This window comes from Camelus dromedarius, chromosome 18 (assembly GCF_036321535.1).
Source record: "Camelus dromedarius isolate mCamDro1 chromosome 18, mCamDro1.pat, whole genome shotgun sequence".
NCBI lineage: Eukaryota > Metazoa > Chordata > Mammalia > Artiodactyla > Camelidae > Camelus > Camelus dromedarius.
In genome coordinates, this window is record NC_087453.1 from 1,612,936 (window position 1) to 1,640,911 (window position 27,976).

At 62.1% G+C, this 27,976-nt stretch overlaps 1 protein-coding gene across 4 annotated transcripts in view; it reads right to left on the reverse strand.

The window, feature by feature from the left end:
- The window catches only part of CDH4 (cadherin 4), a 467,814-nt gene that overhangs the window by 33,889 nt on the left and 405,949 nt on the right, over positions 1–27,976 (reverse strand). For all 4 annotated transcript variants that reach the window (XR_010384997.1, XM_031433527.2, XM_031433526.2 and 1 more), the window contains 2 exons: positions 18,174–18,346; positions 1,287–1,424 (listed from right to left, as the gene is read on the reverse strand). Coding sequence is in view for 3 of the 4 variants with exons in the window: in XM_031433527.2 (XP_031289387.2) it covers positions 1,287–1,424; positions 18,174–18,346 (311 nt within the window). In the remaining variant the exon portion in view is untranslated. The remainder of the gene's footprint in view (positions 1–1,286; positions 1,425–18,173; positions 18,347–27,976) is intronic.

Here is a 27,976-nt window from a genome sequence, read left to right on the forward strand (position 1 = left end):
GGCGGGGACGTGGGACTCAGGGGGAGGGTGGGGCCAGGAAGCAGAGTTGCAGAGATGTGCGGGGATGCTTGGACACTGTGCGGGGCTCATTGCCAGGGGCTCTGACCTGTGAGGGGCCTTCGCTGCAGGCCGACCCACCCACAGGGAGCAGGAGGGGTCTCCTCTCTGTCCCCCCACCTCCCTTCCCCTGGCCCCCCCCCCCCACCACTGCGGCATGAGAGTGCAGCTTCTGGGGTCCAATCCCAGCTGCTCCCACTCACGGGCTGTGTGGCTTTGGCCAGAGACTTAGCCTCTCTGAGCCTTGGCAGCCTCCTCCATGTCTGGGCCCTGACCCTCCCAGAGGCTGACCGGGAGGCCCTGGCCCGTGCTGGGGCGGGGGGAGCCGCACAGCTTGGCTCGAGCTCTAGTTCTTACTGTTTTTGTTACTGCTGTCACTCCCTCATCCACTGGGCACTCAGCGGCCTGGCCCCCGGGGCGGAGTGGGTGACCCTGAGATCCTGGATGCCTGCGGCCTCAACCTCCCAGCACCGCCCTGGGAGCCCTCACTGACCCTCTCCTCTGCCCCTGCACCTGCTGTGTTTCTGGACGGGCACCCGCAGGGTGGGCATGCATCCGCACGGTCAGCCCCCAACCCCACCCCAGGAGCTGACCCCGAAAGAGGTGGCTGAGGTCCTCACAGCTGTTCAGGAGGTAAGGGAGCTCAGGGCGGGGGACGGGGAGGGGCTTCCCCTGGCAGCGGGATCAGGGCCGGGTCCCCAGCGCAGAGCGTGGGGCCCACCAGCAGCGGGCACAGCGGGTGTGAGCAGCCACCCCCTTGCCGCATTTCCCTCCTGCTGGCGGTGGGCCCTGGAGGGCCAGCTAAGGCTAAGTTCCTGCTGCAGGGACCTGCCCCGTCCCCGGCTCCACCCGGGTGTCCCCAGCAGGTCCCACCGCACACACGGCCACACGCACACCCCAAAGTGGCCGAGTCTGCAGCCTTTCCAGGAGCCTGAACCCCAGGGGTCTGCTCCTCCAGATTCAGCAGGAGTGTCCAGCACGCTGTGTCCTGGGAGCCTCTCAAGGCATCAGCCAGGTTCAGGATCGGGGAGTCGCCGTGCCGGATTGGCGCCCCCGCCCCGCGTGGACCAGCTCCCAGCAGAGCCTCTGACACCTGGACCTCCACTCCTGCCCAGGGGCCTTCGTTACTGCCATCTGTCAAGCTCCCTCTCTCAGACAGCAGCGCGGAGAGAAGCTGCCCGAACACCAGTGAACTACCACGCAGCCACAGACGCCGCGGGGACACTGACCGTGCTCGCCGTGAACTCCGGCGGGTTGTCGTTCACGTCTGTCACGGTGATGATGGCGGTGGCTGTGTTGGAGAGGCCGTAGTTAAGGTTTCCTTCCATGTCTGTGGCCTGAACAATGACCGTGTACTGCTGAACTTTCTAGAAGGGGACGAGGGGGAAAGAACAGTGCATCAGTGTGGGTTTTAGTTTACAGGCTGTTTATAGTTTCATCAGAGACACATAGTCCCCAGGACGGAGTCAGCTGCAGCTGGGTCCCCTTCCTGGCGTGGGGGGCGCTGGCTGCAGGGCTCTCGGGGGATGACCCGGCAGTGGGTGACAGGGTCTGCTGCCTTATCTCAGCGGCCCGGCTTCCAACGGTGTAGATCAAGGCAGGAAGGAGGGGGGATGCTGGACCACACGGCACCGCCATGGGGTTGCAAAACCAGGGATGGACAATTTGCCAAAGAGACAACCCCACACACGTGTATCTGGAAAACTTCCTTTCTTTAGCATGCTCAGGGTCAAGTTCAGCTGCAGGCCAGAAATTCAAGCAGCAAAAGGAAAGACAAGCCTCTCCTCCCTCTTTGCAGTGCACAGATGCAAGCACCTTGCATCTGACCGCGGCCTGGGAGGAGCGGCGACTGTCCAGACGCAGGTGTGAGCTTTAAGACGCAAATGAACCTGGGTGGGAGAGGGAGGCACCGGAGGAGCCTCCCCGCCCTCCTCCATCCGAGCCTTGCCTGGAGTCCTTGGGTGCGGGAGCCCCGAGCCAGCAGAGGTGGCCTGTCCGCACAGCTGTTCTGAGCCGGGGCCCCAGGAGCTGCTCTGTGACAGGTAGGACAGGCCTGGTGGGCACCTCTCTCCTGGGACCACAGCCCCCCCACCCCTGGCACCGTCAGGGAGGGAGAATTCTGGAGTCCAGGGCAGAAAGGGACCTTCTGAAATGCCTCCGGGGGATGAATTACCCCAAGTGCTGCTCCTCTGGGAGCTTCAGGGAAAAGCCCAACTTCCCAGCCCCGTGCTTCAGTGGAACAGGCTCCAAGGGACTTCTCGCTGCAGACAGACTGCCCCTCTCTCCTCCCTCCACTCACCCCTCTGTCCCTCCCTCCGCCTGCCTTCACTCTCCATCTCTGCCCCCCAGCGCCCCTAAGCCGGCCTGGGAGCTGATGTCAGATGCACGAATGTGCCCAGCCCAGGCTGGGGCGGCCGTCCAGCTGGCCCGGTCCCAAGTGGCAGTCCGTGGGCCGGGGCAGCACCACGTCCCGGAAACGGTGGGCAGGAAAGCACTTCTCCCCTCCCCTGCCCGACACAGCCCACCCTGGGGGCCGCCCCATCCCATCCTGGCCCCTGTTCCACTGTTCCCAAGGCCACGAATCAGCTGTGGTGGTGTCTCCGGGGGAGCCCCCCCGCCCCGCCAAGGCAGAATGGGTCCGTTCCTCCCAGCCCCCCAGTCCTGGGATTTACCCCTCCGACAGTCACTCAACAAACATTGACCTGACTCTCCTGGGAGATGCAGAGCATCCTGAGGTCGGCCTCTTGCTCATGCTGGGTTCCTGGAACCCCTGCCTGGAACTGGTACCAGCGCGTGGCAGGCACACAGTCGGCGCTGGCTGAGCGAATCGGGTGGGTGACGCCGCCTGGAGCAGCTGACATGTGTGAGTGTGGGTGGACAGTGCTCCCAGGAGACATGAAAAACCGTAGAAACAGCTTACAGTTGCTTGGGTGCTACGTCACATTATGAAAGCTTTCTCACAAAAGATTAACTCTTGCCTCCCCCCCTTCCTCTCTCCCTCATCCACCCACCCGCCCACCCACCCGTCCATCTACCATCCGTCCTTCATTTATGGAGACCCGCCTTTGTCAGGTGGATCACAACCACCCAGTGAGGTGGTGCGGTCCTCGCACCTGTTCACGAGATACAGGAACTCGGGGAGAGGGGAGGGGTTTCCCCTGGCGGCGCCATCCTGGCGGTGCCATCAGAGCTGGTTCTTGAACGAAGAGTGTGGGGCTCACCCGGGAGAAGCCGGGAGCACGGGCGGGGCGCGGAGGGGTCCCCGGGCCGGAGGAGACTGAGCGGCTGGCGCTGTCGGGGCGGCTGAGGGGAGAAGCCCGGTGACTGTCCTGGGCTGGGGGGGCGCCTTCGTGCTCGCTGCTTCGGTGGCCAGTGTGGCTGCTGTGAGGTCGCGGGCACCTGGCCCTGCCCCGCCCCGCAGATGGGGCCACGAGTCGCACGCGCTCCCCATGCACACAGCAAACCGGGGCCTGGGGAGCGGCCGCTGGGATTCCTGATGCTGCTCACTGCCTTCAGGCCTTTGTGACGGGTGAGACGCAGGCGGCTCCGTGCTGCCCAGGCGGCCACACCGGCCGAGACGCTGGCGCGTGCCTTTCTGAACCCGGGACGGGCAGCAACCAAGAGCACGCCAGGGCCGCCCTTAACTGGCGGCCCCGACGCCTGCACGGTCAGGACTCGCCTGCCAGTCCGCACCTGGCAGACGGTCCGAGGCCTCCGGGATGGGGTTGTGAAGGAGCCGCGCCCCTCCCTCCCCTGGCGTCTGGGTGCAGGGAAGAGCCCTGGGTGGTGAGCACCCGGGGCCGGGCCAGCACGGCCGCTGTCCGGCTGTGACCTCAGGCAAGGCCCGCCCCCCTCTCCCTGTGGGCAGCATTAGGGAGTCGGCTGACACATCGCCAGGCTGGTGTGCCCCGGCCTGCGGAGCTGAGTGCCGGGGGCGGGGCCGCGAGCGGCTGGGGACCGGAAGTTCCCATCCCCACAGCCCGGGCCTTCTGTGAGACCAGAGGCTGCCTGGGCTGCTGCTGGCACTGGGCTGGTTCAGTGAGTGGCCCTTGATTGGAACGTCCATCCCCAGTCTTCTGCATCCCTTGGCCTCCCTCTGGCCACGGGGCTGGGGTAGGGGTGGAACCCACTGTCCACCTGAAGAGGCTCATGTGGCCCAGGCCTGGTCAGTCAGCAACACCTGTTTCCCAGGTCCTGTCATTGGTACTGGGATGGCCATGGGCCTCAAGCTGCGCTGATGGTTGGACCTACTGGGAGACAGGGCTCTCTCCCCTCGTGGCTGCTGAACCAGGGGGCACAGTCTGGGAGGTTGTCAGGGCAAGGACATCCTGGGTACAACGTGGGAAGGGCCTACCTGAAAACACTACCAATGAGGGAAACAGCTGAGATGAGGACCAAGGAGGTGAGTCCTGAAGCCCCATCGAGCACCTGGATCCAGCTAGGCCTGAAGCTGCCCTTTGTGTTCAGTTACACAAGCCAGTAATTCCCCTTTTTCTGTTTGACCCTGTTGGGGCTGGTTTCCGCCCTTTGCCATTATCTCTTACTGTCATTCATTTTGTGAGGGACATTATCACAGGGAGGACCGGATGCCTCATGCAGGACCAGGGGGAGGACCGGATGCCCCATGTCTGAGGACAGACTCCAGGCCCGACTCCCGTGGCCTCAGTCAGGGCGTCACGGTGGAGGTTCCCTCACTCTGGCCTCACCAGGGTCACCCTCACTCTGGGGCCAAACTCCCTGCCCATCCAGTCCTGTCTTCAGGCTATGACAGCAAAGGCTTTCCTGCACTTTAATAAACAAATTTAAAAGCAGTTTATGCCTCTGCTATAAATGGCAACTCAGCATCACCTGCCATAAATAGGAATTAGTCCTAAACATAACCGTATTTTTGAAGGTCCATCTGTGACTGTCTAGGTCCAGCCCACGAGGCCCGTCTGGGGACCCAGGCCGGCAGAGCCAGGAGAGACCGGGACCGAGAGGCACTGGGTGCAGGCTCTGCACCCCCCGCCCACCCTCCTGGGCCCGCAGGTGGTAGCTGAGCTGGCCACCCGCCCCTCTGTGAAAACTGCCCTGTCTGCTCGCTGTGGCAGAAGCGGAGGCCCGCAGGCCCCCAGTCCCAGGAGCAGGTGGCGGCCTCGCTGGCCCCGCTCTCGCCCGCTTTGCTGCGGACACAGGACCCCTGCTGCTCCTCGAAGGCCGGTCCTCACCCCAGGGGTGACGCAGGGCTGTTTCGCCTGTCCCGACGCTCTGCTTACTCCGGCAGCAAGGCCTTCCCCGCCCCGGCGTGTAGAACACACACCCTGCCCCACAGCCGCCCTCCCCGCTGGACACCAAAGCAGGAAGAGGCACAGGAGGTGCTCCACGACCCCCGGAGGAGCCAGCACTGCCCACACTGGTTTGGACCTCTCGCCTCCAGAGCTGGGAGAGGATGTGTTTCTGTCGTCTGATGATGCAGTGCCCAGCATGTTGTCTCCCCCGGAACCGCATAATGGCCTCAGTTCACCATTCCCACCAGGCCGCTGGGGGATGAGGCACCCTAAGTGCCCCCAGCCCCACGCGGGCTGTGCTCGAAGCAGACGGGGAGATCCCGCTCGGAGCCTTTGCCCAAGACCCCGTGGCCTCACCGCTGGGGCTCTGCCCGTCTGACCACCGGCAGGAAGGAGGGATACCCAGGGCCAGAGGGCCGGGCAGATGCGATCGGAGCCGTCAAACCTCACCCCGGACCTTGCCTCCAGGGACCAGCCGCCATTGCAGGGGCCGGAGCGGGAAACACAAGAGGACGCAGGTGACAGCAAAGGGAGGGACTTGACCAGAGAAGAGGGAGGGAAGTATCCTGTGAGGGACCGCAGCACGAGGTCACTCCTGCAGCACGAAGTCACTACTCCGATCTTTCTCTCCTTGGTCATTGAGTCACAGCCTCCTCACGGGACCATGGGGGGCTGCTGCTCTCAGAAGACACTGAAGAGAAACCATCTCAGAGACACAGGGACGCACGCGTGTATGTGCGCATGTGTGTGTATGTGTGTGATGTCCATGTACCCGTGTTTCTGTACCTGCATGTATGTGTCAGTGTGCACGCACACACGTGTATAGGTGTGTGTACCTGTGTGAATGCAAGTAAGCACACACGTACATGTGTATCCATGTGTATGCACGTGTGTATATGGCTGTGTACGTGTGCACATTCGTGTGTGAGTGCATGTTGTGCAGCCGACCACCACTAGAGGGCGTGCAGGCCTGGCTTTTGGGTGCCGGGTGGGGGTCCTTCCTGGCTGTGGTGTTGGGGGGTGGGGCGCGAAGACAACAGCAAGAAGGAGGAAATCTGTGCAGGGACCCCCAGCAGAAGCCAGGGCCTCCCCGAGGGTGCGGCCTCTTGAGATCCAGGCCAGCTCAGCCGGGTCACGGGCCTGGGCACCGTGGGAGCACTGGGGTGGGCGCGGGCGCAGGTCCAGGCTCTGTGCTGTGGATTTTGTTTTAGAAAGTTACTTTTCAGACTTAATAATGGTCACTGTTTTTCTCTTTCACCAAATGCCCCCTGGAAAGGCGCTCAGAGACGGGGTGGGTGGGCAGGACCTGCCCCCATCCCTGGAGACAAACACGCTCACACGACTGGCCCATCTTTCCTCAGCGGGGAGGGGGTGTCTGGTGGGGCTGGGAGTTCTGTTTTTATTCACAAAGCCTTCCTCCGGACCTGGTTTCCTGGCCCCAAAGTGCGTGTGTCTCATGGTTCACGTGAGCCCAGCTGCTGCCACAGACCACCCGGGCACCCTGACCTGCGCTCTGACCAGCCCTGGGGAGTCGGGGAAGCGTCCTCCCCACTATGCAGGTGACCACATGGAGTCTTCGGGGGCCAGGTGGCTCCCCAACGCCCTGGCCGGAGGGCAGAGTGCCTGGGCCCCGGCCGTGGGAGCCTGAATCCCAGCAGTTGGCTTCCTGGGCCCTCCCGGGAGGGAGGGATGACCCTGGTTCCAGCCCTGGACCGGCCATGGGCCCTTCTCCACAGCCTGATCGTGAAGCCTCCGCCTCTGCATTGACCCTGACACGGAGCAGCAGGAGGGGGTGGGTGGGGCAGTGCGCGGCCCGGCAGGGCGGTGGGTGTACTGAGCAGGTGCCCCTGCCCGCCAGCCCGGGCCGCTGCGCAGCGGTATCCACCCTGCCCCTGCCGGCTGCAGAGAACATGGCTGGACACCCCTGGAGCCGGGCAGCAGTGGTCGCAGCGAATTCATTAAAACGTGACTGGGCCGTTTTCAAGTTCAAGAGGAGGGAAGAAAACCGCAGCGGGCGTCCCTGGGGTTCTCACTCACCTCCCGCAGCTCAGCGTTTAAATTCTGCAGAACATTCATCAATAATGCAGCCGGCCGGCCTGCCCTAGAAAAGCATCAAAGATCCCTGTGCCCTCCCCATGTGGGGCCTCCCCACGCAGGGCCCCTAGGACGCGCACCGGTGGCTCACCCCCCAACTCCCGTGTCGGCCTGCGGTTCCGACCCTGCCGTCCGGCCGCTCCCCGGGCGGCGTCAGCCTCTGCGCTGCCAGCACGTCTCCCTGCCCGCCTGGTGGTCAGTGTGTCGGGGAAATCAAGGCTGAGAGGCCGGCAGCCCACGTTCAGACTCGCAGGCTCCTCCCGCAGTCCCTCCTTCCCGAATGAGGTCTTCCTCCTCCCTCGCTGGGTCATCACATCCCCCGTGACACTGGTCACTGCCGGGAGACGAGGCACACTGAGGGCCGGGTTCTCGTAATCTCAGCCCGCAACTGCACGCCTGGGCATGTGCCCGAGGCCCGGAACGGGCAGGTCTGCCCCTGGGCTCACAGCAGCACCAGTCACAGGGGGAGCAGCCCGAATGCCCACCAGCAGATGTGGGAATGAGCCAATGTGGTCTGTTTGTACGGGGGTGTCATTCAGCCATCAAAAGGGGTGCATTACTGACACTGGCTACAATGCGGATGAACCTCGAAAACCCGATGCCCAGGGAAAGCGGGCAGATGCAAAGGCCCCCAGGTTGAATGAAAGTCCAGAACAGACCACCCCATTGGGAGGGCAGGTTGGAGGCTGCCAGGCCTGGGGAGCTGGGGGCATGGCAGTGACTGCTGTTGGCGCGGGGTTTTTAGGGGATGGAATAGACAGCGGTGGAGGGTACACGGCAGTGAAGGCACTAAATCCGCCGAAACTTGCACGTGGAAAGCGTGCCCTTCGTGGCACCTGGATGACATCTCAAGGTGCCAGCACAACTGTCTCATGGGGCCCCTGGGGCCGCGTACTCCGCAACCACGGCCAGGCATGGCTCACCGAGCTGGTGGGGCTGCGTCCGGCTGCCTGTGGTCCGGCACGGGCCCCACGCTGGGGCTGCAGGCTGACCCCAGGCTGAACAGACCCACAGGGCACCTACTCTGCACCCAGCAACCCCCCACCAGCCTCTCCCTGCCCCCCACCGCAGGCCGAGCCCCCTCCTCGGGCCCCTCCTTCCTCGCAGACCCGCAGCCCTTCAGGCGCGTGTGCTGCTCTTCTGCAGGGAGAGGGGAGTCTCGGGGCACCTGCTGCAGGTGCAGGTCTGGGTGGGGCCGAGGGCCCCTTTCTGAGGTTCCTCTGCCTGGGATGGTGGGGCTGGGTGCCCCCCGAGCCCCCTCCTGGGTGAGGACGCCCTCGGCTCTGTGTCAGAGCCCTCCACTGCGGGCCGGGCAGCAGCATCACCCTCTCTAAACCCTCACCGACCGCCTCTGGGACTCTGGCTTCCCTGGAGAGTGCCGCTTAGGACGAGGGGCTGAAACCCCCCCCCCCACCCCCTTCCCCCAGGAAGCCCCCCCAGGCTGCTGTTTGCACACTTAAGATGTGAGGCTGGCTGGCTGCTGCCCCCCAGGCTTCACGACCACTCAGGGCCTCGGACCCCTGTGCGGGGAGCCTGGGGGACATGGTGGCTCCTCCATGCCAGCCCCCTCCTCCCTCTCCCCCTCTGTAACCGGGTTTGCTTTCTGCTGCACCGAGCTGGGCCACAGACAGACAACGCCAGCACTGCGGGTAGAGCTCCCTCCGGGGCCTGCTGCCTGGGCGGGGAGACGCCAAGGAGGTCTCTGGTTCCCAACGCGCAGTCCAGGTGTGGTGCTTGAGGCCTGTCCCCATGGCCTCCCTCTGTGTCTGTCTCTTCCTTTTCTCTCTCCTCTTCCCTCCGTACTCTGCTGGGCACAGAGGGAAGACACACTGCCGGGAGTGACCGCTCCTCAGGGCAGTCTGGACGCCCGGGAAGAACCAGAGCGCCGCGGGCACAGGCCGGCCCCCTGCTGCCGCGGGGAGAGCAGGCCCCACGCCCGGAGCCTCCGAACTTTAAGACAGTCCAGGAACCGGGGCTTGTGTACCAGCCTCCTGCTTAAGTGCCGGCCAAGTTTGAACAGCAAAAGGACAAGAAGGCGACACATCTGAGGCTGAACCTGTCTCTGGGCCGCCAGTTTGCGACCCTCGGTCTGGCCAACAGGGACAGAGGCCAAGGGCATGGGGAAAAGCCCCGCTCCTCCGTCCCAAGGAACCGGCCGCCACGCTGCTCCCCAGGGAGGCAGGGGGGTGGCTTATTGGCCACGCGGTGTCTGCCATTGCATCAGGAACGCAGCCACATGTGTGAAAAAGTGGGCGTGGCCGTGGCCGTGTGCCCATGAAACTTCATTTACAAAACCAGCTGCAACTCAGGTGTGGTCACCCCCAGCCAGCATTGCTCTGACCTGCTGCCTTCCTTGGAGCCAGGACCCCTCTCCCCAGACCCCCTCACACTCTTGGCTCCTGCCCACTTCAGGGGTCAGAGGTCATGCCATCTGACCTTGTCACCTTTGCCTGCACTGTCCCCACTCGGACACCCTCTCCTTCCTCCTGCCGGTTGCCTGAGCCCTGTTCTGCCTGCACCAGGGGCCCTCACCCCACCTCCTCCGTGTCAAATTGCAAACCTACAGTAAGAGGGTGGCCTCCCAGTGCCCCTGCCCTCCAGCCAGGCCTCTGAGGAAGAGGCAGGGGAGGGGGTTGCAGGCAAGGGGCAAGAAAGCAGCGAGGGCTTCCTGGAGGAGGCGGGCAGGGTGGGCGATGCCCGGGTGGCCCTGCCAGGGCTCTCATCCCAGGGTGGGACCACCATCTTGCCATCCCACGAGGCAGCCCCCAGCTACTCCGATGGGAAGCCCAGCCCTCGATGTGCCTCTGTGGCCCCCTGCAGCCTGGAACTGTGAGCCCCCGGGGACAGTGCCAAGCCCGCTTCCCCACCGCAGATGCCACAGCCCTGAGCTGATGCTTGCAGACAGATGTGGGTCCCAGCCCGGCTCACCGAACAGGTACGGTGGGGAAGTGTCCCTTCCAGCCAGGCTGTGCTGGTGGGAGGCCCCAGAAAGCAGTTCTGGGCTTGAGGGCCCGGGGGCTCTGTGTGGCTTTGACGGCTCCATCCGTGGAGAGAGGCCAACGGGGAGCTCGGCACGGACAGGGGCTTTTATTTTGCGTTTTTCATCTTGCTTCACAGGAAACGCTGTCCTGCATTCTCTTGAGCTTCTTTTTTTAAAATTAATTTTTCTTTTAAACTCTTTTTTGGGGGTGGGAGGTAATTAGGTTTATTTATTTCTTTCTTTAGCGGAGGTACCAGGGATTGAACCCAGGACCTCGTGCATGCTAAGCACGTGCTCTACCACTCAGCTCCATGCCGCTCCCCCTGCCCCATCTCCCCCCGGGGTTATTTCTTCCTGTGATGACGTTAAGTAGAGGTCGGCAAGGAGACGGCGTTTGGAAACCCCTGGAAATGCTGGGAACCAGGAAGTGTTAAGAATACCAAAGCTGGTGCCCCATGTGCTTCTGGACCACGCGCGTCTCGGCCGGGGTGGGGGTGGGGGGGTCCTCGGTGCAGCCCTGGCCCCGGGGCACTTACACGCCCCAGTCAGCTGAGACGCTGCCCCGCATCACCTTAGCAATTAGAACTCTCCCTGAAAGACACCAGGAGCAGAGCCCAGCGGGTTTTCTCTGTGAACACCCTGCCCCTTGGAGCTCAGGCTCTCCTGCTATAGACGAGGTCACAGGCATTCTGGGGGGGACGCAGGATGGGGGGCCTGGGAAGCACAGCAGGGGGCAGTCTACACCTGAAGGCGGGTTGGCTCCTGGAGGGGTCAGGGGAACAGGGGGTTGGAGAGGTGTGACTGTCTCCCGGGCAGGACGAGGGCTGTCTGAGGCCCCGGGAGGCAGCCAGGGTGGCCAGGGCATAGCGCAGGGCCCGGTGTGCCTGGGTGGGGACAGGCCTGGAGGCCAGGTGAGGGATTCCAGCTCCAGGAACAAGGGAAGCCGAGTTCCAGCAGGACATTTTGGGGCAGGTGGTGACGTCCCGACGCCCACACAGCAGGAGACACCCGCGCCCAGGCGCGTGCCCGCCCTCTCCCTCGTGCACACGCGCCGGCCGCTCTGCCCCAGGATCCGCCCCGGGCGGGGTACCCGCAGACCACACTGCCTCTCGCACACTTCCGCTGATGCGGCCCTGAGGGTGTCACAGCGTCCCAGCTCGGCCTCAATCAGCTACAAGAGCTCTTTTAACAAAACAGGGACTCCAGGTAGGAAAGCGTTAAGTCGGGGCTTAACTGGCAGCTTCTTTTTAGTGTTCTGTGAAACGAGGGTCAGCAGATCCCAGCGATGGAGACCCGGGAAGCCATGACAACGCGGGAAGGACTTCCTGGCGTTTAGGACACAGCCCTGAGCACAGCCGCAGTCCCACCGACCCGCTCCTCGGGCAGCCGCCTCCGCAAGAGGACACGGACGTGCCCAGGGCGAGCGGGACGCCGCGTGGCCATGGGGCTCAGTCGCTGGGGTAACTCTTCTCTTTATGCTTACCCTGCTTTCTACCGTAAACTGCTGCTTTGGGGATTAAAAAAAATTGAGACGTGTTACCGCACCAGCCCCCCCACCCCTGCTTCAGCCGCCGCGTCCTCACAGCACTTACAGAAGCTCACTTTCTAGGAACAGTTTCAGAATCTCCCGCGTGACCTGTCGTGACATTTCTCACGAAGCGAGGGCATTGCCTGTTTCGTCACCAAGTAAGAGATTCCACCCGAACTGAGCAACGTGACGAAATTAACTGTGGTTGGCAGCGGTGGTCGCCGTTGTCACCGGCAGCAGTGACCATCCTGTGAAATCTTCCCTCTGATGGCCACGTAGGGTGGGGACTCTTGAAAAATACAGAAAGGTGTCGGCTCTGCTTCCTTAGAAGTCCTGAAGACCATGCGATCGTAAGTTAGGCCCAGCCTGGTCCGGGGAGAAGCTCTGAGCTGCTGGGTGAGCAGCCCGCAGCCCACAGACACGAGGACCGAGAGGGGCGGGCGTCCGGACGCGGGCGGCCCTCACGCAGGACCCTGCGTGAGCGGGTCTGAGACACGGTGGCCAGAGCCGGAGCCCACCCTTGCCGCGGGCCGCAGCGGCGCCTCCGGCCACGACGTGCCAGCTGGGGCCGGGCGGGCGGACGCGGCTCGCAGACGGGGCGCCTCCGACAGGCGCACGAGAGAGCTTGATGCGCTGTTGTCTCCTGCGAGTCCTCCTGACATTTTAACCGTGCAGAAACGCCCAGCTTGCAAAGCCCTGCCTAATCAGACAGGGGGGCAGCTCTGCGGATGCCCCCCTCCCAGGGGCGACTCACTGCCACGCCGGAGGCCGGTCCTGAGGAGCGCCTACAGTCTTCTCCCCCGAGACGGTGCTGTTCTCAGGGGCGGGGGGTCAGCGTCCTTCAGAGAGGGGAGGGGGCTCTGTCCGGGGCCCTCTGCAGGGTTGGCTGTGTGGATGTCCCGCCAAAGCCACAGAGGCTGAGACACGGGCCACGTGAGGGACACCACACGGGGAGGATGTGGAAGTCTGGGTCCCAGCTCACGAGGAGACTTCAGGGTGCCCGGCGGACCCCCCTCCCCAGACGCAGCATCTGAGGCCTCACAATGTTTGTTTCAGAGTCAAGACGGACTGGCCACCGCCAGCCAGAGGGGCCTGGCACCCTACCCTCGGGGAGCAGCTCGGGACAGAAAGTGGACAACATGGTGGCTCGTGTCCCAGCCAGCCCGGCACTCGCTGCCCCAGAAGTCTTGCTTCCAGTGCCGTTAGTAACGAGGGTGTGTGGCACACAGTAGGTGCTCAGTTAACACCTCCTTGCTCCCATCCTCTCCCCACTGCCCACGTGGACGAGCGTCTCCTCCGGGGAGGCTAAGAACGCGCTCCCTCATGCAGCCTCCTGGCTCACCAGACTGGTTGGCTCAAGCCCCAGGTTGCCGACCCCTGTTCCCAGCTCTCACTGGTCGCAGGTCCCTGTGTGGCCCCTGGCAGGCCCAGGGCGGCCACTCCCTCCAGGCCACCAGCTCACCCCTCCACGCTGCGGCCACATTCTAGCCTCATCTGACCTGGGCCCTGGGGACTGAGCTGTCTCTTGGCCTTTCCATGTGTCTCTCCTCGTCCCTCACTGGTGCTGGGACACTGGCCTCCACCCTCAGATCCCACGCCTCCTTGTGGGGACACTGTCCCTGACTGCGGGAGGCAGGGGTGCTGGAGAGGGGCCCCTGCACATGACACGGGCCACACGGGCCCCCAGGAGTGGGCTTGTGTCCCCGGAGGGTGACATTCCCACACTCAGCAGCCAACCTCCTTCTCACCGGCCACTCCAGGGGTGGCCTGGGGGCTCGTGGGTGTCTGAGATTCCTGAAGCCGGGACCTGGAACCCCTGTGGCACTCAGGACAGGTTGGCCCTGGTGTGGCACTAAGTCACACTGACTCACACAGTGGGAGAATGGTTCCCGCTTCAACCTGGGCTGGGAGAAGGCTCTGCCTGCAGCTAGGAAGCTCTAGCAAGTGTTAGTCTTCCTTTGTGAGACTGAGAGGGAGGGAGAGGGCAGGCCAGGGGCTCCGATCTTGGAAAGGACACACCTGAAGGCAGAGTCTGAGTCCCCCCACCCCCGGCTGAGGGCGAGGTGCAGCCTGCATTCAAACCCTGGTCCTCCCTTCTTCGCTGTGTGACTTTGGGCAGGTTACTGCCCTTCTCTGTGCCTTGTCTTATCCACAAGCAGAGACAACACTCCTTCATTCCCTGAGGACCAGACACGGAGCAGCACCTGGATTCCTGAGCAGAAAGAGGACAGGTGGCTGCCGAGGGGTGAGGAGGCCCCTGGGCAAATGTCCAGAAACTCTGGGGCAAGTGACGCTGGTCCCGCTGGAGCAGGGCCCTCATGGCAGCCATGGTGACAGCAGCTCCCATTTCTTGAGCAGCTCCGATGCCCCAGACCCGGCCCCTGCAGGGCTTGTGGCAGGAGGGGAGCCCCCAGCAGAGGAGACAGGCCCACATGGGGTCTCCCTGGTGCTGGGCTCTGCAGGACCCATGCCTATTCAGTGAGACAAGAGGGGATCAGGGAGGCCTCCCTGAGGAGGTGACATCTGGTGAGGGGACAGGAAGAACGGGGGCAGGAGAAGCCCGCCAAGTAGGAGGCCTGAGAGGGGCCGGGCCTCACGTCCTGCGGGCAGTGGGTGCAGGGAGCTGGATGCAGCCGGGGGTCTCGGAGCACGAGTCCCGCTGCCCGGGCCTGCTTTCCACCCTCCCCGACTCCTTCTGTCTGCGGGCAGCCCCTTCCCGGCTGGGCCCTCCAGGCTCTTCCACCCCAAACACAAGGCCTTGCCGTGCCATGGCGGAAGTGGCAGGGAGACGTGTCCCCCAGCTGTCTCAGGACAGTCACCGCCCACGGCCCGCGGACGCAGTAATCAGTGCGGACAGCTTGTGTTTGATTATTTCCCTTGACCTGCTTAAGGTTCAGAAGCCACCTGCTCGGGGTGGGGGAGCAGTGAGGCAGCTGCCCCAAAGGAGAGGCCCAGGCCTCCGGGGTGGGACGGAGCGGAGAGGTGGGGGGGCTGGAGGATGTGCGGTGGGGCCGACTCCATCCCGTTCAGCAGGGCCGGGGGCGGAGCTGCTGTGTGTGCTCAGTGTGTCTGGGAACACAGGCTGGGGCTGGTCCACCCTGGGCCCAAGCGGGCGCGAGCCCTTGCTGGGCGGCCAGGTGCAGAGGGAGGGCAGAGCCTGGGGCGCAGGGCAGCGCGGGGTGAGGGTGGGAGGGAGGGTCCCTGGCGGGTCGTCTCCACTCACGTGTGTGGCTCTCTGCTGGGGGGCGACCTTGCCGCAGCCAAGAGCCTGAGAAAGCAGCTCTGGACGTCGTGGGTCCGCTGCAAGGGCCGGCCCAGGTCGGGGCAGGCGTGAGGGCTGGACAGTGTGGTGGGGGGGGGGGAGGCAGCCGCCAGAGTCCGTCAAGTGAGGGGGTATCTCATGTTCTCCTGGCGGCCTCGGAGCTGAGGCACCAGGAGCAATCCTCAGAGGCGGGGACACCACCGTCTCCTTCTGTGGCCTCGGACCCCGTGCTCACATTCGTTCCCAGGGAAGGGCTCTCTGGTGGCTGAGCGCTGCAGCTCCCACTGGGGGGCGCGAGACATATTGCAGTGCATCCCTGGCAGGCTGGGTGCCAGTCACACAGATCCGACCCGATGGCTGGCCTGGCGGGGCCCTCAGATGTCCCGTCCCCCTCCCCCGATCTGCAGGCCAGACCTCAGGGAACTTGCCACCCGTCAGCACCCCTCCAGGCTCCCCCCATCAGGTGTCACCCACCGCGGCACCGAGGAGGAGGGAGACGCACGCTGGGCTCTCAGAGAGGTGCCCCGTCCCCACCTGGGGCCCAGAGCGGAGCCGGCGACCTCAGGGTGATTGCCAGACAGAGCAAACCCGAACAGTGACTGCTCAGTTAAATGTGAACTTCAGACAAACGAAGGGTGACTTTTGGTACAAGTATGTCCCAGGCAGCATTGGACATACTTACACCGCACGTGACCCGTGCTTGTCTGAGGCTCTGATCTAGCTGAGCGCTCTGGGTTGCACCAGCAGCGTGGAGCCCCTCCCGAATGCCCTGGGAAGGGTTAAAAGTCCGGGTTGGGTGGGCAGGCAGGCGGTTTTAGACCCATTTCAGGGACGCCTCCTCCATCTTCAGGGCAGCCCACACCTCACCCAGGCCACACTCACGTTCCCATTTCTGAGATGAGGAAATCCTCCAGGGCTAAAGAGGGCTGGTCATTGTGGAAGGAGTCGGGGTGCCCACGGGGGCCCCAAGGCCGGACGAGGCCCAGGATTCATGCCAGTTGCCTTGCACAGGGTTTAAAAAAATGCCCACCTGTGGCCTTCCCTGATGTCTGCTCCACTGAGGCCCTGGGGAGGGCGGGCGCGCAGACACTCCCCAGGCCTCTCCAACCCTCCCCTCGCTCCCCAGTGTGCGTTGTGCATTCTGCGTCCTGCTGGCGTCCAGAGTTTCCAGCCCTAGCACAGGGAGGGTGCCGGCCCTTGGGCAGAGCCTCTCTTGAACTCCAAGACCCTGTGAGCCCGTGACCACCGATCCCCCGCAATTGGGAGCCCCTGCAATCCTGACTTTCTCGTCTGGAGAGGAAGGCATCACCTGAATTCTCCTCCCGGGGCTTTGGAGGCTCAAGCTGTGATGACTTGCAGGACACAGCCCCCAGCCTGCGCTGACCTCCGTGGGGCCCCTGGGGAGCCCCGGGGGCTGGGACAGGCTCCGCGCACGGGGAGCTCAGCGCGCACGCTCGCAGGAGGGTGGAAATGAGCAGCGGACTGCCCGCGAAACGCAGGCAGCATTCCTCCTCCTCCTGCTCCTCATAGGCCAGCTGGCCTGTCTTCCATCCGGCCCTCCCTCCACGCCTGCCCGTTTGTCGGTAAATAACAGCAAACCAGGACCAGCCTCCACCCGACCTGCCTGGGGAGGCCACCCTGGGTCTTTGGAACCCGCAGCTTCTCTGAGCTTTCCCAGCGGGGGAGCCTCTCCCTCCTCTGCAGACTTCCAGAGGGGTCCTCTGGGGGCCGCCCCCTTCTCCTCTAGAACAAGGCCCGACATCGCCAGCCAGAGCTCCTGGCAGCGCCGGGCGGGCAGAGCGCGGCCCCTTAGCTCACGCAGCTGAGCAGGCAGGGCTCTCTGATCTGGCCGGGCCACCCCTCCCCGCCTCCGTTTCCCTCAGGTCAACTCATCCTGCGCAGGGCCGAAGCCCTCTTTAGGGGTGGTGGGTGGCGGAGGACGGCGAGGCTGTGCGGGGCCGGGGGCCTCCAGGGCTGTGAGACGACACACTTGTCTTCAGGCCTCCAGCTCTGGCCCTTTGCTATGACAGCCCTGGGACCCTCCTACAGTGTCCTTCTCAGAGACAGGGCCGGGGGCCGCCCTGAGCGCCCCTGCCCCCACGCCCAGCGCTCTGGGACGGCGCCCACGCCACTCCGTTCTGAGCCACGCCGCTTCCTGAACGTACTTGTCTTGTTGAGGATTCTGCCTTGCCTGTTTGTCCCTCCTGCAAAGGGAACCCCACGTGAGCAGGGACCCCACTTGTGGCTGTCTCCCCAGTCCCCTCGGCAGCTCCTAGCACCCAGCAGGCGCTCAGCAAAGGTTCTCGGTACAAAGCAGGAGCCTGCTGGGTGGTATCTGTGACTGCTTGAAACAAGTCAGGTGTGTGATGAGCAGGGGTCAGGAAAAGCGGGTCTTGGTCCCAAAGAGGAGAAAACATGGTTGATTCTGTCAGCTCCCAAGGCTCAGAGCAAAGCCACCTTCTCTGAGAAGCCTCCCCTGACTTCTCCATGGTCAGCTCAATCTTACCTGCTCACAACGACTTGTGCACACAATTTACTGACTGCACGTGTGAAGCACTGCACACACGTGACCCGCCGCACTCACATGTGACCCGCCGCAGCACGCCCACTTAGGTTCTGCCCCCCAGCCTGGCCCTGGGGGACCAGCTCCACACCCCCTGTGCCTCATGCAGCACTTCTGTCCACATTTGCTAAATGAGGAAGGAGCACGCAGGGCATTTGCTCCTGTTCAGGGGTCCCCCTGCCAGAGCTCAGCCTTGACCCTGGACCTCAGACAGGAGTTTCCTGGGAGCGATCCTTCCAAAGCTGACCACGGAGAAGGATGTGTGCGTGCATGTGTGAGAGCGTGTGAGAGTGAGTGTGTGTTTGCGTGTGCACACGAGCACATTCAGGCACAGGCTCTGCTCACACCACGCTGCTCTCCCAAAGGTGTGAGTACGGGCTATGGGGGCGGCCGCGCCCCCCCAGCCCCGGCGCCCGCCTCACCTCTCGGTCCAGGCCAGCCGCCACCGTCACGATGTCCCCGGTCTCACTGTTGATGGTGAACATGTTCTGGGATGGGCTCTGGGGGGTCTGGGTCACGATCCGGTACCGCACCATCCCGTTGGCCGTGGTGCTGTCGTCCGCGTCGTTGGCCGTGACGGTCATCACGTAGGTGCCTGGAACAGAGCAGCTCACATGGGAATCACCGGCCACGCGCTGCCGAGCCTCCACCCAGCGCAGGCATGGCCCGCTGATCACACATCTCCCCGAGCCTGGATGGGGCGCCCGCCCTTACCCACACCAGGCACTGGAGCACACCTGCCCCTCCCACCCCACTCGCCCCCTACAGAACCCCCGAAGGACGTCTTCCCGAGCCCCGGTCTCCCTAAGTTCATCAGTGAGGGGAGGACTGAGGCCCTGGGAGGAGGCAGCGCACGGGGACAGAGCCAGCTCTTCCAACTCAAATCCTGGCTCTCTCTCCTGAGCGGCGTGGCCCAAGGTGCCGCCGTCAGCGTCTGCTGGGGCTGCAGACCCCCCGGGGGTGTGGGGTGCGGGGTGCGGGGTGCGGCACGGCTGGGACTCGGCGCAGGTACAGAAACGGGGCTGGGTGTGGCGTGTAGTCAGCACACGAGGAAGACACATGGTAAACTGACTTAGAAGAGCTTCGTCAGAGGGGATGCTGCATGGGGGTGCAGAGGCAGACGGAGTAAATTTGGGGTGCGTGTGGAATGCATGACCTCCTGCCTTTCAGAGCCGAGGGGATGGGGATCCGCCCAGGTCCTCCCTCCACTCAGCACCTGTTTGCTGCCCACGTTCCAGGATCAAGGTCTGTAAGGGGTGCCGGCACACCCCGCTGCCTCCCGAGAGCAGCACTTAGAGCTCCTGTCCGTTCTTCCCTATGTTGGGAGGCCCTCGTTGGATCAGTTCATCCCTCCCCCTGGACACAGTGATCGGTTCAGTGATGGGCACTTTACCCAGTCGGAGCCAGTGATCACAGAGGAGGCATTTGCTGGGATTTCTGGGAAACCAACATGCTGTCCCTGCCACTGGACTTGGTTGAGTCAGCATGTGAGCCTGGGGGCTGTGGTCCCTTTGTGGCCACAAAGAAGGAAACTGAAGGACAAGGCCATCTCAGAGTACACAAAGCCAAGAGGGCCTCAAGTGACAAAGTCATCCTGGGCAGCCCCTGGATCAAGCTTCACCTGAAGCTGTTACCTATGTACTTAAAAAATTAAGACTTTTCCCCTAAAGACAGTTTTAGGTTCACAGCAAAACTGAGGGGCAGGTACCCCACAGACTGTCTGTGTCCCTGAGCCAGTGCAGTCTCCCCCCTGCCTTATGCCATGTTAGTTTGAGTTCTTGTCACTTGCAGCCCGAGTTCTGACTGGCCTGGCTCCGAGCCCTGCACCTGTCACTGGAGTTTCAGGCGTGGGGCCTTGGACTCGACCTGCACGTTCGTAGTTCAGCTCCTTGTTCCAGGTTGGGGATGATGTGCTGTCCAGGGCCCACAGGGCCATAGGGAGTGCAGGTGCCATCCTCGACCGGGCCCTTTCTTGGCGGGGGAGGTGCTGGCTTCAGTGGAGGCTGAACTGGGCTGGGGGTTTGGCTGTGCAGCTGGGCCTCCAGGCCTGAGGACCGAAGCCCTGCTGGGGTCCCAGGTGGTGAGGGGTGGGGGGTTTATTCATCCAGCACTTACTGGGCACCTGCCCCGTGCTGGCACAGTGCTGGGAGCTGGGCAGACTCCGGTGGAGATGCTTAACGGTGAAGGAAGGGAATCCTTTTCAAATCTGACCAGCGCCTCTCACCGAGCGTACGTGTGTGCAAGGCAGGTTCTCCTGCCTCCCGGGTCCGACCCCGCCGTGCGCCGTGAGGGCCCCGGTGTGTCTGACTGGGAAGCTGCTTTCACGTTCGGCTCTTACTGAATGAAACTTGTTCACGTAGACGCACGTTATGGAAACTGAAAGGCAGAAATCTACGCACAGGGCGCCGGTTTCCTGTTCTCATCCTCCGAGAGGGATGGGCTCAGGACCAGGCTCCTCAAGCTTGAAGGGCCGGCAGCTCCAGGCCCCACCCCTCCCTGCTCACTTGTTCAATCCACAGATTTATATAGTTTTTCTTAAAATACGACCCATAGATCAGAAAATTCACCCTTTTAACACATTGCTTGCCACATCCCCCAAGTCTGGCTTGTGTTGTGTTTCCTCAGGGGGGCCGGTCCATGGTGGGCAATCAGTGTGTCACTGTACACAGTGTGTTTTAGTATATTCACAAAGGTGAACAACTGCCAACAGAATGCATCTGGTTCCAGAATATTCCACCCCCCCCAAAATAAGTCTGTATCCATGAACAGTCTCTCCCCTCCTCCCCAGCCCCTGGCTACACTCACCTACACGCTATCTGTAAGGATTGGCCTCTTCAGAACACAGCCTATAAATGGAACCACACACTAGGTGGCCTTTAAGTCTGGCTTCTTTCCCTGAGCCTGTTTCTTTTTTATGGCTGAATAATATTCCACTGGGCACAGGGGAGACTCAGCCCACGGTGACCTAGCGCTTGCTGTGTGCAGACACCACACTCTGTGCTCAGGACAAAGCAAAGAGAACCGCCAGATGGATGCACTCCCACCCCGAACGTGCTCGTCAGGGGAGACAAGCCAACAGCAGAGACGTGGGTCTTCGCAGGCTGTGGAAAGCGCTTTAAAGGGAGGAAGACTGCAGGCACGCAATGGTGAACACGCAGAATGAGCAGGCGGCGGCTGCACTATGGAGGAAGCAGGAAAGGCCTCTCTGAGAAGTGAGGGTGTGGGGTGGGGACGGGAGGAGGAGGGCTCTGGGCAGAGGGGCAAAGGCCCTGGGGCAGAGAAGAGCTCTGACTGTGTGAGGAACAGAGAAAAGGCGCAGGCGTGGAGGAGGCAGGAGACAGGCTGGACCCAAGGTGAGGGTGCTGGACTTTCTCTAAGATTCCAGGGAGGTCAGTATTGCATTTTCACCAGGAGCAGGGTCAAGTCCACATTCCACAGACACGCGCAGAGCACACGCTGCAGGGGTTCCGGAGTCCTGGGGGTGGGGGGGCAGCAAGGATCCCAGTCCATCCACTGGACTTCGTGGAGACTTGGCTGTAATCAGACCAAGACAACACTGCGCCCACGAGGACGTTCATTCAACACGTCTTTATTAAGTGTCTTCTAGGAAAAAAAATACCGAATTTCAGCTCTGAGAGCCCTAGAAAAAAATTCACCAAAGACACCCAGCTTACTCCATGCACTGGATGGTCTCGGAGCATTGTGCGCAAACCCGATTTCAATGAAGTTAATTATCGGGAGAATTTCCCCAGAGGCATTAAGTATTTAAAAGAAATCCAGGAAGCTCTGTGTTTAGCAAACGGTGGACTGTGTTACTCTAAACCAGCCTTCCTCCTGAGGAAGGCTACGCAGGCCGGACGCCCCGCGGAGCGAAAACAGCTCTTCACAGCCCCCGGAGGGCCGCCGGGGGCGGCCGCAGGGAGAGCCCGGGCCGCCTCTCCTCGCCAGGCGTCGGCTGGGTCCCGACGACTCGGCTCCTGACGGCTGAAGCGCTCCGTGGGGCGCTTGTGGGGAAGGGGCGAGGACACCGAGCTCCGGGCTGGAAGACCGCCTCGTCCTCGGGTGGGACGCAGAGGTGCGGCGGGGAGGGAGGGTGAGCGGAGACAAACTCACACCCGGGCGCGGCCCTCATCAAGGCGGCCGGGCCCTGCCAGGGGCCGAAGTCTGTCCTCTTCCAGAGAGACAGTCGCGGCCTCGCGTCACCTCCACCGCTCTTCGCGCTCAAGACGCGCCCCCGGGTAGCCGGGCGCGCCCCCGGGTAGCCGGGCGCGCCCCCGGGTAGCCGGGCGCGCCCCCGGGTAGCCGGGCGCGCCCCCGGGTAGCCGGGCGCGCCCCCGGGTAGCCGGGCGCGCAGGACGCCAGGCCCGACCGAGCGCAGAGGGGAACGGGCGGCGACGCCCGGGCCGGGCAGATTCCGAGGCAGGGCTGCCGGAGGCAGGCTCAGGAACGCCGGCCAGGCGGGCCGGCAGGGCCCCCGCGCACCCCCGCGGGGCACCCGTTCCGCCGCCCGCTCCCGGCCCACAGCTCCGGCGGGCGCACCCGAGCCCCCCGCCCAGGGGGGCACGCTGGCCGGGCCTGTGGGCCTGACGCACGGCCTGGTTGTTCCCCTCTTTCCACATCGCCGTCGGCGGAGGCTGTGTGAGGGACTCTGACGTGCCACGAGCGTTATGTCGGTGGCCCATGGTCTCAGATAAAGGGGTCACTGATCCCTCCTCTGCTAGCGGAGTGGTCAGACGAGGTGCGTAACCAGGAAGTAGGTGACACCAGATGTGACAGCTGGGAGGTGGCTGAGTAAACTGTACCATGTTCCCGCCACGGAGTTCTTCAAAGCCACGAAAGATGATGTGAAAGAATATTCCGTGGCACTTGAAGTGTTCGTAACGTCCGCAAAACAGAAATCAGTCGGGCTTCTAAGCTGTGTTCGGTGCGACCCCAGCCCTCAAAATGACCACGTGCTCGTGCAGAGAGGGAGGCGAGGGGTCGTCCGCAGACGTGCTCGGTGGCGACCTCCGGGCGGCAGGCAAGACGGGACGCTTTGGCTTTTTCCTTTGCGATTTTCTCTGTATCTTCTGAGTTTCCTCCACAGAGTATCGCTTGATTATCAGAAAGTAAAATGTTACTTAAAAAGGAGAAAAAAAGAGATAAGGCAGCTGATGGGACTTTTTTCAGCCTTAATCACAAGTTGGCTTTTCTCAAAAAAGACAGATTCTGAAAACCTGGCTGGTCTGCGGCCACCAGTCTGTGATCAGGTGACCAGTGGGTGCCCGAGCACTCTGAGCCCAAAGGCCAATGAGCAGGGTTGCCATGCAAAGACCCCAGATGGAGTGGGAGTGTTCAGGGCCCTGGAACTGAGCGAGGGCTCAGGGACTGTCACTTCCTTCCTAGAACGGGTGTGGGAGGACAGGGCAGAGGCAGAAGGAACTCCTCTCTGAGACCTGGAGAGCTGCCTGGAAGAGGCGGTGTCCGCTTCTGCCTAGGCGTGTGTCCTGGCTAACCCGGTGGGCGCTCGGGGACACCTGCTGGCCTGGGGGCCCAGCGCCAACCTCATGCACCCTGTCTCCACCCCCTTGCACTGTGTCCCTCCTCAGTCTCCTTCTGACACTTGAAGGTACCCCTTTCTGAACCGTCCAGCAAGCGTTCAGCAGCCACACTGTGTCACCTGTTGTGAGCAGGGCCAACCCCTGTGGGTCTGGGAAGGCATGATCCTGGCACCGATGTCCCCGTGGACCCTTTGCCTTCTCCAGCTGGGCAGGTCTGGTCCACAGGCAGCCCCGATGCCGTGGTGCCTCTGTGGAGACGGCTGGGACCACCGTGGGGAGGGAGCGATTCGGCCACAGTTCCCGGCTGTGTGCTCTGCGTCTCTGGCAGCGTCTGTGGTGATGTGGGAGTTAAGTCTCACCCCCGCCTCCTGGGCTCCAAGAACAAGGAGGAAACCACCCTTCCAGGGCTTTCTCTGGAGGCCTCCTCGGGCTGCTCCCCGGGTGGAAAGACTTGAATGTTTCCGAACAAACGAAACTGAACATCGGGACTGTGTTTTCACCTAAGTGGGCGCACCGTCCGCTGTCCCAGACACCGGGCACCTTTCTGTTCGTTGCGCCGGCAGGAATGGGGGAGAAGGCAGAGGCTTGGTGCCTCCGAGGAATTCGTGTACAGACACTGCCATGAGCCTTAAAGGATTAATTTCACAAGCCTTAAATTGCAGTTTAATTTGAAAACTAATTCAGCCCCATAATTGGCTTTCTGCTCAAATCACTGAGGCTAAAGATTTAAATTCTTAATATTCAGATGACTTTCAAGTATCTGGCGCAATCTGTGCATTAGCCCGTGGCATTAGTCTCAGGGGGACCTCCGCCAGCACAGGAATAAAATAAATAAATACACGGCGCCCACTAACGGAATGATCTGCTTGAGCAAAACCCCTGCGTTACATGGATGAAGGTTTCCTTGACTTCATTTGCAGGATGTAGATTTCCCTGCTATTTAATATTTCAAAGAGACATTAATTTCAAAATTTATAATATAGGCCTTCACGCAGTTACAAGGGGTTAGGGAAGGCAGGAATTCCAACTAGAGCCTTTTTTAGTTAAAAAATAATAGATATGGAGGTTTGAGGAATGCCATGGGACTGGTCTGGCCGCCTCCAGGCAGGAGGCGAGACAGCAGCTCTGGTGGAGAAGGTTGGAGAGGCTGTCAGGAAGGATGCGGACCCATGGCGGGTGGTCCAGTTGTGAGAACAGAGCCCTGGGGTCAGTCCTGAGTCCCTTGAGAAGCTTCTTGTTTTCTGAAAATCGGGGGCTGGGCAGAGTGGCGGGAAGTGCGTGATTCAGGGAGTGGGTGGGACGAATGTGGACTGGCCTCTCGTCCTGACCTGGGCTGAGTCACGTGGCCTCAGATGCTGCCGGACGCTGGGGCCTCGCTGCAGGCGTGGCCGGCTTCTGCCTCCTACTGCACAGGTGCAGACCCTCCAGGAGGCCGTCCCAGAACTAATCACTGGGCATCCTCAGAGCCTCAGGAAGCAGGGCTCCGATGGGTTCTACGGTGTGGGTCCACAGTAGGGTTCCTCACAGGTTCAGGATGAGGCTGGGCCGTCACTGAATCCCACCCTTGCTCAGGGACATGGTGGTGATGGAAACAGAAGGGGTCTCTGCCCCACAGGGTAGCAAAGTGGCAGTGATGACAAACTAACTGGACGAGGAAGGAATTGTTGACAAAGGACTCTGAGGGCAGGGAGGGGCTACTGGTGAGACCGGGTGATGAAGACACCCTTGGAGATGGGCTATGTGGGCTGGAGGAGGAGAGGAGCCAGGTGCTAGTGACTAGGGGAGGACGTCCATGCTGTGGGCACAGCACGTGCAAAGGCCCTGAGGCAGGAAAGACTCCTTGCACTCCCAAGGGCCTGGGACACGGGCTTCTCTGCCTTTGCCAGGTGTGCAGCCCCTACCCGTCGTTAGCACAGACCTGGCACACCTACTTTTCGGTTCCTCAACTGGAAGACGGGCGCCCACCCGAGAGGAAGGCACTCACACACAGCATGTGCCTTTCCAGGGGAAAGTACCCATGCTGCACACTGCTCTTCTCCCCTCCTCCTTCCTCCTGCCCGATAGTGGATGTGATGCTTGGAGCTGCAGCCATCATCTTGTGACCTTGTGGTCAGAAATCAGAGAGGGAGGCAAACAGCACAGAGACGTCGGCCCATGCTGGCTTCGTGCTCCCACCCAAACCACTACTTGTCCCCACTGGGTTTTCTGTGGCTTGCAGCCAAATGCACCCCTGACATGGGCTGGAAAGGGGAGGCAGTTCAGCACCGTGGTTAGAAGGGCAGCTCACGAGCCGGGTCCCCCGGGCTTAAACCCTGTAACTGAACAGGACCCTCGGGGGCCTCCTGGGACAAGCCCTCCCCTGCATCCTCTGCGTGGCTCCTCCCTGAAGCACCCAGATGGCAGTCTCTGATGCATATTTCCTGAGCTGCTTTCCAGAAGCTACACCACCAAGTGCGAGAAATGAACGCCTAGGTGACCACGAGCCCCAGACCCTCAGCACCTGAGGACGGACGACGTTAACCGCCTTGTTACTGCAGCATCAACCAGTCAGAGACTCGTGCGCAGCTGATCAAACACCCTGGGACCACCCCCGCACCCGTCCCTCACTTGGACTTTAAGAATGCTTTGCTGAAACCCTTTGGGGAGTTCGGCGTTTTGAGCACAAGCCGCTCATCCTCGTCTGGCGCCTTCACAATAAAGGCTGCACTTTCCTTCATCACAACCTGGTGTCAGTAGATTGCCTTCGCTGCGCGCAGTGAGCGGCCTGAGTCTGGTTGGTAACACCTGCTGGGCACCGGCTGTGCCCCTCCGTACCTGTTCTAGCCTTGGGTCCCTCGTGGAAGCGGGAAGACGGGAGTGCCTGCGTCACAGGCGTGCTCAGGACGCAGCAGGTTAATCCGTGGGGGTCTTAGAAGAGCTCCTGGCCCCTAACGGCCCCAGGTAGGGGTGGCCGCTGTGTTCCTGCCTCGGCCGCATAATCAAATCGTCAGCCACAGGTGTGCCTGTTGCAGGGGGGCCCGAGGCCTCGGGCAGGGGAGTGGGGCCTCCTCCCGGCCGGCCAGGGTCTGGAGCTCGGGCAGGGCCGGGGGGCAAGGCTGTGGGTTCTCGAGCTGCAGGCCTGGCAGTCCAGCCGCTATTTTTAATCTGTTGCTCCTCTTTCTCAAAGAGGCCAAGTTCAAAGGAGCAGAACTCGGCCTTTTAAAGATAGGCTTGCACACCAGAGGCCGCCCAGAGGGGCTTCTGATGAAGGAAACAGCCAGCCCTGCGGCGAGGCACCTCTGCTCCTTCGTGCAGGCCTCCTGGGTCTGAGTCCACCCTGGCGCGGGGCCCAGAACGCGGCTCAGGGAGCAGGACTGGCGGGGTGGGTGGGTAAGGGGTGAGGGGCTCTGACCTGATGGGGAGAAGACAGCTCGGTCTGCGGTGGCTCCCCCTGCCGCTTGGACCTGAGTCTGTTCCCAGAGGGCCCACCCTCTCCTCCAGGACTGCCCTCCGCTGCTGGGAGCTCACTGGCCCCTGGGGCGGCCCATGGTCCAGCCGGAGCCCTTGTTGAGGTCGGCCCTGCCCCTTCCCTCTCCTGCGCATCCTCCCTCCCTCCCTCTGCCCCGATGCCTCCTGGGAGCAGGGAGGTCCCAGAGAAGCACCTGCACCCAATCCTCCCCATCAGCTCTGGGAACTGGACCTCAGCTGGGCTCCCACTGGCTGCCCCACCCTTGGCCAGAAAACTGCCGTTGTTCAGACATGGCCAGTGGGGAGTTTGCGAAAATTCAGAAGAACCCGTGTCCGGGGTCTCGCTCAGCCATCAGGGAGGAGGAGGAGGCTGCCCAGCAGACTAGCAGGATGACCCAGGAACGCTGGGACTAACATGATGGACAGCTGGTTTTAGGCGGGTCTTACGGTTCAGTCTGACCAAGGTAATTGCTGGAGTTGGGGGAGCGAGCACCTTGAACAGGAATGTCTAACCGTATTAATAAGTTAGCGCCCACTTATAATAACAGCATTAACGACAGCACAGGTGTCGGGGCCTCAGGTGGACACCCTCATCTGACCCTCCGCTATTATTATTGTTATTTCCATTTTACAGATGACGTATGAGACCGTAAGTAGCTGGCTGAGGCCACACCATGCTACATGGTGGCTGGCCACACGGATTCTGAGAAGGGTGGCTGAGGGCCATGGGATGTGCGTGGCCCCACCCTGGAGGACACAGGTGACAGCCAGGGTCTGAAAACCTACTGTGCCCAAAAGCTATCTTTTCCACCCCACGTCAAGGCCTCCTGTGGAGCTGCAGTCACCCAGGCAGGGTGGGGCTGACAGGGGCAGACACACAAGCAATGGATCAGAACAGAGAACCCAGGAGAACCCAGGAATAAGCCCACAAACAGGCCCCACTGATTTCTGCCAAGGGTACAAAAGCACTTCAGTGGAAGAAAGACAGCCTTTCCAGCGAGCGGTGCAGGAGCACTTGGATGCCTGCAAACAAAGAAATGAGCCCACACTTAAGTCTCACACTTACGCTGAAATTATACAAAGATTAACTCGGAATGGACCACGGACGAAACATACAATGTGAAACTATAAAACCTTTAGAACAAAGCACAGAAGAACATCTTCAGGACTCAGGGCTTGGGGGCGAGCTCCCGACACCCAAGGCCAGCCCAGCCAAGGGAAGTGACAAACTGGCTTTC